Consider the following 12,264-nt stretch of genomic DNA (forward strand, 5'->3'; position numbering starts at 1 on the left):
CTAAGGTAAGGTAAGGTAGCTTACTGTCTCCGTACCTTCTTCCATTTGCGGAGCGGAGGACGGCGGTCGGACTTTGTTGTTGAACTAGGCAAGCCACAATTGACAATGACCTCAAGGTTGTGCACCCACTGTGGTAAGGTACCTAACAAAGACCCTCACCAGCCACAGACGGCTTCCAGTACGCGCGGTTCCGTCATCCATGACTGTTTGCGAGTTAATTTATCAGTTATGATTAGACCAACACTGGAGACAAAACAATACCCTGCCTTTGTGAATAGAAACAAGAACTATACTGCAGAGCTCGATGAGGCGATAGACAATAGTCAATTGCGCATACGCGTGATTGCCTCCCGCCTGCAGAGTCACCCAGTAGACTAAATACCTTACCTACATTCATTAGTCCAATCAACATGGACCACCACGTGCAAGAACACAGTCGATTCTATGTCGGCCTGGCATTCGCAGCAGGCGTCCTACTAACCCTGGGCTACAAAGACCTATACCCAGACCTAGAGCGACGGTTCCGACTCGCCATCAAGTCGAGCAGGTTCCCACTCGCAGGCTCCGAACCATCAACGCACATCAACTTGACCGACCACACCAGAGACCGACGTCGATCCTCAGTCTTGCCTCCTGCCACATCTAACCCTTCGACCTCTCAGAACCAGCAGCAGCAATTCAAAGACTTTGTGCCCTCGACCTACGAGATCCGCGAAGGCATCGAAGGCGCAATAGGCAACACGCCCTTGATAAAAATCAAATCCCTCTCCGACGCCACGGGCTGCGAGATCCTGGCCAAAGCCGAGTTTCTCAATGGAGCAGGCAACTCGCCCAAGGACCGCGTCGCGCTGAGCATGATCAAGCTCGCCGAGGAGGAGGGACTGCTGACGCCTCATTCGGGGGACATGGTCTACGAGGGCACGGTGGGCAGCACGGGCATCAGTCTCGCCGCCATCTGCAGGGCGAAAGGCTATCTCGCACACATGTACGTAGTCGCACTCCCAATCTCAAGTTCTCCCTCCCCAGAATTCTTCCACATCCGCGCAGAAACCCAAAGCGACTTACACCCCAAAAAGCTGCATGCCCAACGACCAAGCGCGGGAAAAGTCCGACCTCCTGCTCAAACTGGGCGCCGTAGTCGAACGCGTGCCCCCAGCGCCCATCGTGTCCCCGCAACAATTCGTCAACCTCGCACGCCAACGCGCCCTCGACCACACCTCTGACCCCAGCCGGCCAGGGCGCGGCTTCTTCGCCGACCAATTCGAGAACACGGCCAACTACCTCGCGCACTACGAAGGCACAGGACCGGAAATCTACGCGCAGACGGGGGGACGCATGGACGCGTTCGTGGCGGGTGCGGGCACCGGAGGCACGATTTCCGGCGTCTCGCTGTTCCTTAAGCCGCGCGTGCCGCAGCTCAGGGTCGTGCTTGCTGATCCGCAGGGCAGCGGGCTGTATAATAAGATCAGGCATGGCGTCATGTTCTCGGAGACGGAGAGGGAGGGCACGAGGCGGAGGGCGCAGGTCGATAGCATCGTCGAGGGCATCGGCGTTAATCGCGTCACTGCGAACTTCGAGGCCGGCAGGGAGCTGGTTGATGATGCGGTCAAAGTCACTGATGAGCAGGCCATGCGCATGGGCAGGTGGTTGGTCGAGAATGATGGCTTGTTTGTTGGCAGCAGTAGTTGTGTCAATATGGTCGCTGCTGTCAAGACTGCGCTGTCGCTGGGCAAAGGCTCGACTGTCGTTACCATTATTTGCGATTCGGGTATTAGACATCTGAGTAAGTTCTGGAAGTTCGCGGGAGAGGTTGGGGGAGATAACGAGGTCACGCTGGAGAGTATTGTTGGAGACTTTGACAGGGCTTGAATGACAAGTACTGTACGTCGAGTTGAATTGTACTTGTATTGTATGATGATGATTCTCTATTCTGTTGCGGAACGCTGCCTGGAGCGGGATACAAATGATGATAAGTAAGTAAAGGATCCGCTTCTAGCTTTCCTCAAGCCAGCTCGTCTTCGGAATCATCTTGCGCAGGCCTGGCTTGGACCCTCACGACTCCCATGTCTGGGCCACGGCTTCTCTTAGTCGCCGAGAGCGGCTCCGGTAAAGGAGCCGCAGGACTCTTGTATGCAGATGGGCTTTCTCGACTCGCTGTCAGCTGAGGAGTATCGTCTGATCTGTGCATTGACATTTGTGCCACAGGTGCAATACCGGCCGATACTGCTGGTGGTGCATGTGAGCTCTTCAGAGAGCCGTCCGAAGGCGGCGTTGGCAGAGCAGGGGAAGATTCCATTATATGCCGCACTGTTGTCGGAGATTGATCAAGAGGTTGTGGCAGGTTGGCTAGAAAGTATGGCCCGTTGTCGGCATTGGACTTACCGGTCTCTGGGTATGGAGAATCGCCTAGCGCTTCGGATCCGCCTTCTGGTACCTGCAGATGATGCTGGTCATCCAGAGAGGCATTCGAGAAGCGGCGCATTGCAAAGGCGTGTATTGGAGGATCGGGGGTTACCTCGTCTGCCTCGCTGCCACTTTGGCCGCGACTTCCTTCACGCAACTCAGCAGCATGCTGGCGTGCCTTCTTCATGACCCTTTCCAGCTTACTGACCTTTGGAGGTTTTGGTTTGTCCATCTTCAGCACACCGAACGACCCAGTGGCTTCCGTACGAGGGCCGATAAGGTGCTGTTGCGGGGTCGCCACCATCATCTGAGGTCTTTCAGCCCTCAATATGCCAAAGCTACCGGCGCCCTGAGTCGTGTCGAAACGAGTGTATCGTGGATGCGCCTCTTTCTTGTTTTGATACTTCCATTTTCTACGTTTGGTTCCTCGCGGTACTGGCTGCGCACCTTCAGGATACCACATTCCGTTCGGTGGAGGGTATGCTCCGTACGCAGACTGATAAGGCGGCCCACCAGGAAAGTAATATCCGGGCGGTGCGTAGCCATAGCCCGGCGGTGGTGTATTCGAGTAATAGGGATAGGTGGGTGAAGGTTCAGCGTCGTCATCTTCATCTGGTACTGCAACAGGCGAGCTCTCTCTGCCGTCAAGCGCGCCGCCAAGAGCTTGTCGCAATAGCGGAGCTTCGACCGGTCTTCGAGGTGTCTGATCAGGAAGAGCGGGCAGAACTCTCCAACTGGGAGTGTGTTCGCTTTGGCCATCATCCTCGCCGTCCACAATCTCAACAATCTCACGTTTGACCATTACAGGTCTAGGTAAATGGCGCAGGGCTCTAGCATAGCGTGACTGAAGCGCAATTGGGGTCCTCTCAGGAAAGTAGGTGCTCATCTGATGCCAGGACATGCCGTCTACGTCTCTCAGGCGTTTAAGCAGATCATCCTCGTCCTTTCGAAATTTGCGGTAGGCCTTGGCTCGCATAGGTTGATGAACTCCCGGCGCAATACCCTCGGACGAAGAAGAATCGTCTGATTCCGCTCCCTGCATCAACAAAGGGTCGATGTTGTGATGGTGGGACTTGCGTCGCTTGCTGGGACGGTCACGCCTTGACACCGGAGCAGGGGCCCAGAGGCTGCTTGCACCTGGAGACTCCATGACTGAAGGATAGCGCCGCGATACTGGGGTCGCAGCATGTCGGTCCTCGATGGCCCTCGCAGGACCGAAGGCATCCTTGGGCAGTGGCGGCACGCTCCAAGGGTCTCTGGACGCATGTGGCCGAGGATCGAGTCTTCCAGACGTAGCGCGTGTGAGGAAGTCAGCGATTTGGTTAGCGATGCTCATTCCTAGATCCTGGATAGCGGCAGGATCAATTCGACCAGACGCGTCTTGATGTGGAACAAGAGCACTTAGTGAGCTCTCGATGGAGATTTGTGGCAGATGATGCGGTGTTTCTGTGGAAGGAATGATTGACTGCTCGTTCGAGGCAAGATCTTGGTCGCTGGAAGAGTTGCTGTCGGATAGTGACACGCCTCGAGGTAGGGACCTAGCTGCCTGTTCGTCCTGTGCCAGAGCATGAGGCGAAGCGTGCGCAGGACTCCTGGTGTTATAAATCATATCCTCATCAACATTGATAATGGAAACGTGCGCGTTATTGCTAGCGACTGGGCATGCTGATGGGCTTGAAGTGCGTGCTACACTGGTGCGTTGACTGGCCGTATGCCCGATAGATAGCTCGTCCTCTTCATCATCGGCAAGCTCATCCTCTTCTTCCTCTTCGCCTTCTCCTTGTGCATGTTCATCTTCCGATCCTTGATGCTCCATTATTTCCTCCTCATCCTCTTCTTGATCGACCTGTCCTGCTTTGCTCTTGTCACGTAGGTCACCGTCCTCCTCTCCGGCCCCCTCTGCATCCTCCTCTTCCAGTTCCTCAGCAAAAGCCGCTACGAACTGTGATGAGGCGCTGGACCCTACATCCCGTTCGTTTTGCATGAAGGCGACATGGCCGTTATCGACGACAATTTCGCCCGTCTCCATGTCGATTTCGTCTCCGACATTGCTGAAGTCTCTTGCATACTTAGCGAAGATGTGCTCGAAGCGATTCTTCAGTTTCAGGTCGTTGGCAACGCGGTCACGCTCGAGTTGCAAGCCGGCGTCCAGGGAGTGCGAATGGCGTTCGCTGGTGGCACGCTGCGGTGTATAGTATCGGCGGTAAGACATTTCATCCCTGATCTAGACGCCTTGATGGAGATGTGTTGTGAGGACCCATGCCGTCGAGGGAGTCCAGGCTTGGGATGAAGATGAACAGAAAACCCCTTGAGACTGTAGAGTCAGTGATTAGTCGGCAGTCACGAAATAAACTTGGACGATTACCCGTGCCACTCTCGCGTTTAACGGAAGGCGCGAACTCGAAGTAGAAGCCACATCTGGGGAAGTGGTGTGGGCAATCCAAACAGGATAAGGACCCTTACTGCACGGCATGTCTAGCCGAACCTCTACCTATACCTCTATCTCTGTTACTTGAACTCTTCCTCCTTACATGCACAATAGTCTTGAATGTACCCGTTCCATCTTCATTCGTGCGCGGAGTAGTCACAGTGATCCTCCTGCAGGGAACAGTATTCACAAAGTGGAGTAATATACAAGATCAACATCACGGCATATCACCTCGACCTCGCCACTATCAATGTAAATCAGTTCGCTAGTGGCTCTATTTTACCAAGGTCTAGGTCTGGAAGACACCCTAGAGTTGTGGAATTAGATCCATTTGTTTGCCTTGTTCTGGAACGAAAAACGATTCACGTCTGTCGTTGCGCGAGATGTATTGCCAAAAGTGCAGGACGCCGCTAAGCCTTGATGGTTCCTTGGAGCAGCTCAACCCTGCTTCCTTCAAAATCCTGGTAGACTCAGCACCTTCTTTGCAGCCGCAGGTGCCTCATTCTCCAAAATCAACCGCGGCTAGGGAGCGAAGGGAGGTCTACGATGAAGCGGCCAAACATGCAAGCGCTCCGCAACATAAGCGGGTGATACCTCCTCCGCACAAGAACTCGACTAACCCTGCCATGTCATATATCATGCTGCCTGACTCTCATATCGGCTCTTTACCATCAGATGGCCCCCCCTCTCCCGACCCCAAGTCGCGCGGATCTTTTGACAAAGGCAAGGCCGAGACGGCGAAACTGTCACAACAAATGGAGAGAAACCTTCGTCTATTTGAGATCCTCTCGTCTCGGTCGGACATTGACCATCCTGTATGCTCCGAGTGTACTGAAATTCTGCTGGCTGGGTTACAGCAGCGACAAGCAACCGTGAATAGAGAAAAGGACGCCTACCAAGAGTTCTTGAAGCAATCACAGGAGGGCATTCCCACCGAGGAGGAACAACGTCAGGCGCTCGATAGTCTGACCACAGCAAAGAATCGAGAGGAACAGGCACTCGAAGAGCTCGAAAGGCTAGAAGCAGAAAAGGCAGCCATGGAAGAGGAATTTGCAGCTCTTGATCGTGAAGAAGCAGAGCTGGAAGAAGAGGAGGAGAACTTCTGGCGCGAGCGGAACGCCTTTGATCTAACGCTCCAGAAGCACAGAGATGGATGTGAAAGTCTGCAAAATCAACTCGCGTACGAGGGCAAGCTACTGGAATCGCTCCAGCGTACCAACGTCTATAATGACTCGTTTTGCATCGACCATGATGGCCCCTTTGCTACTATGAATGGGCTGCGTCTTGGCAAACTGCCAGATCACTCGGTCGACTGGCCTGAGATCAATGCCGCGTGGGGTCTCTGTGTGCTACTTTTGACCGTGGTCGCAGAGAAGCTTGCCTTTACATTCCAAGGCTATCGGCTGGTCCCCCTAGGTTCCACTTCAAAGATTGAAAAGCTGGATTATCCCCAAGGCGATCAGACGAGTGCGACGAACCCAAAGGTCACCCAACTTGACTTGTACTGTCACAGCGATCTGCCACTTGGACTTGGCTTCTTACACCGCGGATTTGATAATGCCATGGTCGCATTTCTGGATTGTGTGCGCCAGCTTGGTGAACACATCGAACGTTCTTCTGCATACTCGGCCAACTCTGGGGCTTATGTCCTGAGTCGGAAAATGCCGTACAAGATCGTCAAAGACAGGGTCGGAGACGTCAGCATCAAGTTGGGCGCTTTCAACCAAGAAGAGCAATGGACAAAAGCGTGTAAATACACATTGACCTGCTGTAAGTTTTTACTAGCCCATGCGAGCCACGTGGACGATATCAGCCAAGATGCAAAGACGACACGATGAGAGGGTCAGTAGTGCCGCAACATACAAGATACATTATTTCGGCAATGTGTACGAGCAGCAATCACACGTCAATGAAGTGGACAATCCAGTAGACCGCCGCTAGCCTTTATGAAACTACCACCAAGACGCGATGCGACACGCACTCAGCCTAGACTCCATTAGCCAGGACAGTATACAGGATATCTGGATGTCCCTGACCGAAGCCATGAGCCAGCACAGTATCAACTTGCCGACACGGATTTGATCAATGCATCGCCTAAAGAGAATTAGGGGTTTGATCCCTAACAGTGGACCCGAGTCCAGCTCACGGTAGTTGACTGTACACGATCCTCGACCAGAGAATATCGGTTTGGAAGCACCTGTTGCTATGGGCATTATACTTGGAGATCCTTCGATTCATCTACAGTATGGTGCTTGGACGCATTGTGGGGGATCGACCAGGAGAACTGATCAAGTATAACATGCTGAATTCGATCAAAGACCACCTCAATCAAGTTGCTATAGTCCGACGCAAAGACTCTGGGTGAGAGAGTGAGGGGCTTCGGCATCACATTGTGGATTCGAGTAAAGTGGTCTCGGGATAACTTGCATGCTGGTCTACCTTGACTCTATACACGTGATACCAGGCGCACGTTGATGCACCTTTCCAAAGATAGCTCTGCATCCACGGACTACCTAGTCATGACAACTGTTGTGAAGTGCAAAGCACAAAGTACTGTACATCAATGTGTTGTAGTGAGGCGCTCGGCACGTAGTAGCCGGATGATCATCATAGTCCGAGATAGGCGGATCTGCTCAGCCACTCGCCCTACCACTTGCCACCTGCTGAGCCTCACTGCAGGTGCACCGTCGCATCCAGTGGTGAACGGTTGGTCCATGCTTCCAGGAAGGCAACGAGCTCGAGTGTGATCACACTCTGATATGCTCAACAGCTCTGGAACACCACGAAGAATGCCAATTGGAGGTGCATCAAAGACAAAGGTAACAGAGTCGGCCCATGGTGCGCCACATGAGCAATCCGAGCGCAGTCAATAAGGTCCGATGCCTAACGTCTCAGACGGCGACGACTGGTGTAGGTTCCAAGGCCCATGGTGTGCTTGGCGGCGCATCCATCAATCCATCGCGTGCCCCGCGGCGGGGACGCCATGACGAATCTCATCCAAACTTGTGGTTTGCGGCGCAGCGACGGACGTGACTCGGAGTACCCCTAGCGAAAAGAATATACCTGGAGTCGCAGAGTTCTTGCAATCTACTATTAGTCTCTTATCTGCATTCGTACAGCTCGCGCGCGTCGAAAAGTAAAAAGAGTTCGGTGACCATTCGGATGTCTTACTATAATCCTCAGGGCGGCTATGCCAGGCCTCCTCCTCCTCCTCAGCCACCCTGTAAGCTCTGATCCTATCTTGTTTACCCGTACCGTTAGACACTTCTTGGAGTTCTGTCTAGTAATGATGATGATGATCACGCTCCTTGGCATCTACTCAGCGCGAGCGAAATGACCTGACTTTGTACAAATACTAAAAGACGGTGCTCAACCTGGGCATGCTTCCTATTCTACTCCGCCTCCATTTCCACCACATCCTCCACATCAATCACCTTATCCTACAATGAATCAAGGATACGGTCAACCTGGCTACGGTCAACAGCCCGGCGGTTACGGCCCTCCACCGACTCACTCTCCTTATCCTCCCCAGCAGCAGGGCTACGGTGCACCACCAATTCCTCCGCATCCAGGCTACGGTGCACCACCTCCCGGAGGATACGCGCCGCCCCCAGGCCCACCAGGACAGTATGGCGCACCGCCTCCCGGTCCTCCTCCAGGACACCATCACTCGGGATCATATGGCGCTCCTCCGGCACCGTACGGCGCACCACCCCCAGGCGGCGCATACGGCGCAGCACCACCTCCCTCTGGACCCCCTGCTCCTCCATCCCTAGGCTACGTTCCCGGCCAAACCGCACCGGTAGACATGTCCCGCGAAGCCGACGCTCTGCGCTCAGCAATGAAAGGCTTCGGCACCAACGAACGCGCTCTCATCGACGTCCTGGCACGGCTCGACCCTCTGCAGGTGGCATCAGTGCGACAGGCCTTCACAGCGCGCCACCGCCGCGACCTGATCTCGGACCTCGAAAAGGAAACCTCAGGCTACTTCCGCGACGGCCTCGTAGCCATCGCGCGCGGCCCGCTAGACCAAGACTGCATCAACCTGAACAAAGCGATCAAGGGCCTCGGCACGAAAGAAACGGTGCTGAACGACATCCTACTGGGCCGTAGCAACGCAGATATGCGCGCGATCACGGCGCACTACCAGCACCTGCACCACCGCAGCCTCGAATCCGACCTGCGCGGCGACCTCTCGATGAAGACGGAGCGCCTCTTCACCATGATCGTGGCCGCGCGCCGCGCCGAGGAATCCACGCCCATCATCCCCCAGCAGATCGAGGCTGATATCAGCGAACTCTACCGCGCCACAGAGGGCTCCAAGATCGGCACCGACCAGATCACTGTGTGTTCCATTCTATCGTCACGCTCCGACGGCCAGATCCGTGCGCTGTCGCAGGCGTACGTCGCAAAATACCACCGCAAGCTCTCCGAGGTGCTGCGCAAGAACTTCAGCGGACACATGGAGGACGCACTACTCTTCATGCTCGAGGCCGCTGAGGACAAAGCCAAGCACGACGCCAGTCTGCTCGAGGCGGCCATGAAGGGCATGGGCACCAAGGACGAGTTGCTTGTCAACAGGCTTGTGCGCATCCATTGGGACAAGGCCAGACTCGTGCAGTGCAGGAACGCCTACAGGCATTTTTATAAGACTGAGTTGGCGGATAGGGTCAGGGGCGAGACGAGGGGGGACTATGAGAAACTTATGGTCGCTGTTGTGCAGAGCGCTTGATCGCCTTATTCTTTTTTTCTTTTCGGGGTTTCTCTTGTTTGTTATTCAATTCGGTGGGGAGGACTGGACTCCTCGTCATTGCTCATGACTGTGGCATACGACTTGGACGAGGGTTCAAACCATGAACCACGGTTGGGAAAATGGGGCCCAGAGTAAGATGAAGTGCGGTTTGCTTGGGAGGGTCGGCTGGCTTTCTTGGGGGTTCTTGGAGAGCCCTACGATGATATCCACACTGCGTGTATTACTTTTATAATCCTAAATGATAAGTTTCTTTTCAAGTCACGATCACGTCCTGGTACATGTCCATACAATAACCATGCCTGAATCTTCTCCTCTATGGTATCAATCCTGACAAAGTGTGTTTATCCATCGCTCCTGCGTGTCAAGTCTCTCCTTCCTTCAACGCCTCCAACCTCGCAATCTCTCTCTCAAAAGACTCCATAATCCATCGCCTCGCAGTCAGATGTGTCCAGACATACGCAGCAGTGGCGACGAGCAATCTGACGTCAATCTCCAGACCCAGCGAACTCATCACTCCGCTCTCTGAATCGATTAGTGTGAGGGGTAGGTTCTGTCGCTTGTATTCGAGACAGACGACACTCGCGGCACGGTGTATAGCAGCCAGGTCCGCGAATGGCTGCTGGGCATAGCGGAGTATCGCATCTGAGGTGTAACGAATCCAATCAGACCAGCCCTCCAAGATGTCGTCGTCGACCTCGTTGTGAGCTTCGCGTAGTGCGGCGTGAACGATGCCAACGTAACAGAATAGGTGGCGGTTCTCGTAGTTGACCAACAGACCGGCGTGGTTGCGGATGAAGAAGTCGGGCACGTTGATGCCTTTTGATGCGGCTAGAGATAAGAGACTCGTGTATCCTGGCTCGAAGGCGTCGGTTTGAGCCAAGAGTTTGGCGAGCGTCGCTTTTGTCCAGTGATACGTGGCGAGGTTTATGTCTGCATCTTGTTCAGAGTTGAACTGAATGTGTCGTAAGGAGTCGCGATCGGGTTCGACTTTCGTCAAGATTTGGAATCGGTCCCATACGAAGTTCTGGACTTCAAAACCGAGACCCCTTTGCATCGGTGGCAGCCCCGGAATTACGTCATGCATCCAAGCAGTCAAGTAGTTGGGATAAGCAGATTGTCGGACTCGGGCTTCCCCCACCAGGAGGGCCAAATCAGAAGGCTCAGCTGCTGGATCCGTGTCTTGCCAGATCGTCATAACCAGTCCGTATGGTTCGGGGGATACAGGCTGGCCATTAGCTATGAATGGCATGTCTTGATCATGAGCAATCGAGTTGTAGCTGCTAGCCTGTGAGTTGCTAGACTGTGAATTGCTAAACTGTGACCTGCTAGACTGCATGTTCGTGATAGTGAATATTGATATCGAGCGATAGTTGTTGTAATGCAAAGACTGTTCTAAGTCATCTCATTGATATGGAAGGAGTCTGTATTCACGAATAACAGGGCCAGCAGTACAGTGTTATCAGGGTGGTCAAATATGGCGAGTCAGGGTCGCGCGTGCTTGATACACAGCTTGAGGAAGGAGCGCCTGGGATTCAATGGCTTCCTCGGCCGATCATCGTCTTCTTCTATCGGAAGCGTCGCGCGACGTCCGGCGTTCGCTTCTATAAGTCGGCGGCGTGGATGAACGTCGTCGCTCTCTTCGTCGCCTATCATCAGAAGGCGGTGGAGTGACAGATGCCTTTGGTCTGCTGTCCCGGGCACGATAGTCTCGGTCTCGGTAGCGCGACTTGTCGTCGTATGGAGAAATTGAACGGTCACGATGACGATGACTCTTTCGTATCCTGTCTCGGTCGTCGTCGTCCTCGTCGGGGGATGTCCTGCTGCGATGGCTGCGGTGATGATGACTGCGGTGATGTGTCGTGGAGGAGCGATGGCTGCGGTCCTTTTTGTCAGATGATTTGACGAGGGCTCTCTTGGCCTCGGCGACTTCTTCCTTCTTCTGCTCGATCATGTAGGCCTTCATGGGATCGTCGTCGTCCTGGTCGCGCATGAGTTTGGCGAGTTCGATTTCTTCTTTCAGCATCGGTCTCTGTTCTTCCTCGTCCTCGCTTCTGTCTTCAGAGGCGTCTCTCGCAGCGCCGATGACCTTGTCCTGGCCAACATAGTATTCGTCTTCGTCTTCACCTTCTTTTGTCTTGTATCTCGTGTGGTCGACAGCCAACATCCTTCCCATGACTGTCGCGCCACCGAGATTGTCGACGGCGAGGTCGCAAGATCGCTGATCCTCGTACTTCAACCAGGCGAAGCCTCTGCTCTTGCCAGTCTCCTTGTCGCGCATCAGTCTGACCCACACAGGCTCACCATACTGAGAGAAGATGGTGATGACATCACCCTCGGACAGCTCGAGAGGAAGACCACCGATGTAGATGTAGGCGGTGTCGCGGTAGTCTGTATGCCAGGATGCGTTTGAAGGCACGACACTGGCCAATTCGCGCTCATTCAGACGCTGCACCTCACGGATCTTGTTCATGACTGGTCTGTTTGTCTAGCTACATAGACCCGAAGAATTGTGTCTTGTGATCAACACGAACGCCAGGAACAGGAAGATTACAGCGGGCGGTTATCGATAGGGAAAAGTGCGGTATATCTGGCGCGTCACTCTACAGCTACTGTTAGTGTTGCTGTTACAGGACACTAAGCTTCCCTGGAGGTGTTTCATGTTTCATGTGACTGAACCACA

The 12,264-nt window shown here is 54.0% G+C and overlaps 4 protein-coding genes across 5 annotated transcripts; 3 read left to right on the forward strand and 1 right to left on the reverse strand.

Annotated features, from left to right (window-relative positions):
* Window positions 1-410: 410 nt before the first annotated feature.
* On the forward strand, window positions 411-1,869 carry AAFC00_000939 (uncharacterized protein; the record flags this gene model as incomplete). 2 transcript variants are annotated; one of them, XM_069347676.1, is made up of 3 exons in its annotated part: window positions 411-547; window positions 605-985; window positions 1,077-1,869. In XM_069347676.1, 3 exons carry the CDS (start codon window positions 411-413, stop codon window positions 1,867-1,869), a joined length of 1,311 nt encoding a protein of 436 aa, XP_069203526.1. The 2 variants fall into 2 exon arrangements, with proteins under 2 accessions (XP_069203526.1, XP_069203527.1); XM_069347677.1 differs by having other exon boundaries at window positions 411-985.
* A 3,345-nt stretch (window positions 1,870-5,214) lies between these two features.
* On the forward strand, window positions 5,215-6,669 carry AAFC00_000940 (uncharacterized protein; the record flags this gene model as incomplete). The annotated part of the gene is made up of 1 exon (XM_069347678.1): window positions 5,215-6,669. The coding sequence occupies one exon, from the start codon at window positions 5,215-5,217 to the stop codon at window positions 6,667-6,669; it is 1,455 nt and encodes a 484-aa protein (XP_069203528.1).
* A 1,324-nt stretch (window positions 6,670-7,993) lies between these two features.
* Window positions 7,994-9,563, forward strand: AAFC00_000941 (uncharacterized protein; the record flags this gene model as incomplete). The annotated part of the gene is made up of 2 exons (XM_069347877.1): window positions 7,994-8,054; window positions 8,194-9,563. The coding sequence occupies 2 exons, from the start codon at window positions 7,994-7,996 to the stop codon at window positions 9,561-9,563; spliced, it is 1,431 nt and encodes a 476-aa protein (XP_069203529.1).
* A 1,573-nt stretch (window positions 9,564-11,136) lies between these two features.
* On the reverse strand, window positions 11,137-12,054 carry AAFC00_000942 (uncharacterized protein; the record flags this gene model as incomplete). The annotated part of the gene is made up of 1 exon (XM_069347680.1): window positions 11,137-12,054. The coding sequence occupies one exon, from the start codon at window positions 12,052-12,054 to the stop codon at window positions 11,137-11,139; it is 918 nt and encodes a 305-aa protein (XP_069203530.1).
* Between the last annotated feature and the right edge of the window lie 210 nt (window positions 12,055-12,264).

Source organism: Neodothiora populina (assembly GCF_041146345.1).
Source record: "Neodothiora populina strain CPC 39397 chromosome Unknown canker_contig_12, whole genome shotgun sequence".
Lineage (NCBI taxonomy): Eukaryota > Fungi > Ascomycota > Dothideomycetes > Dothideales > Dothioraceae > Neodothiora > Neodothiora populina.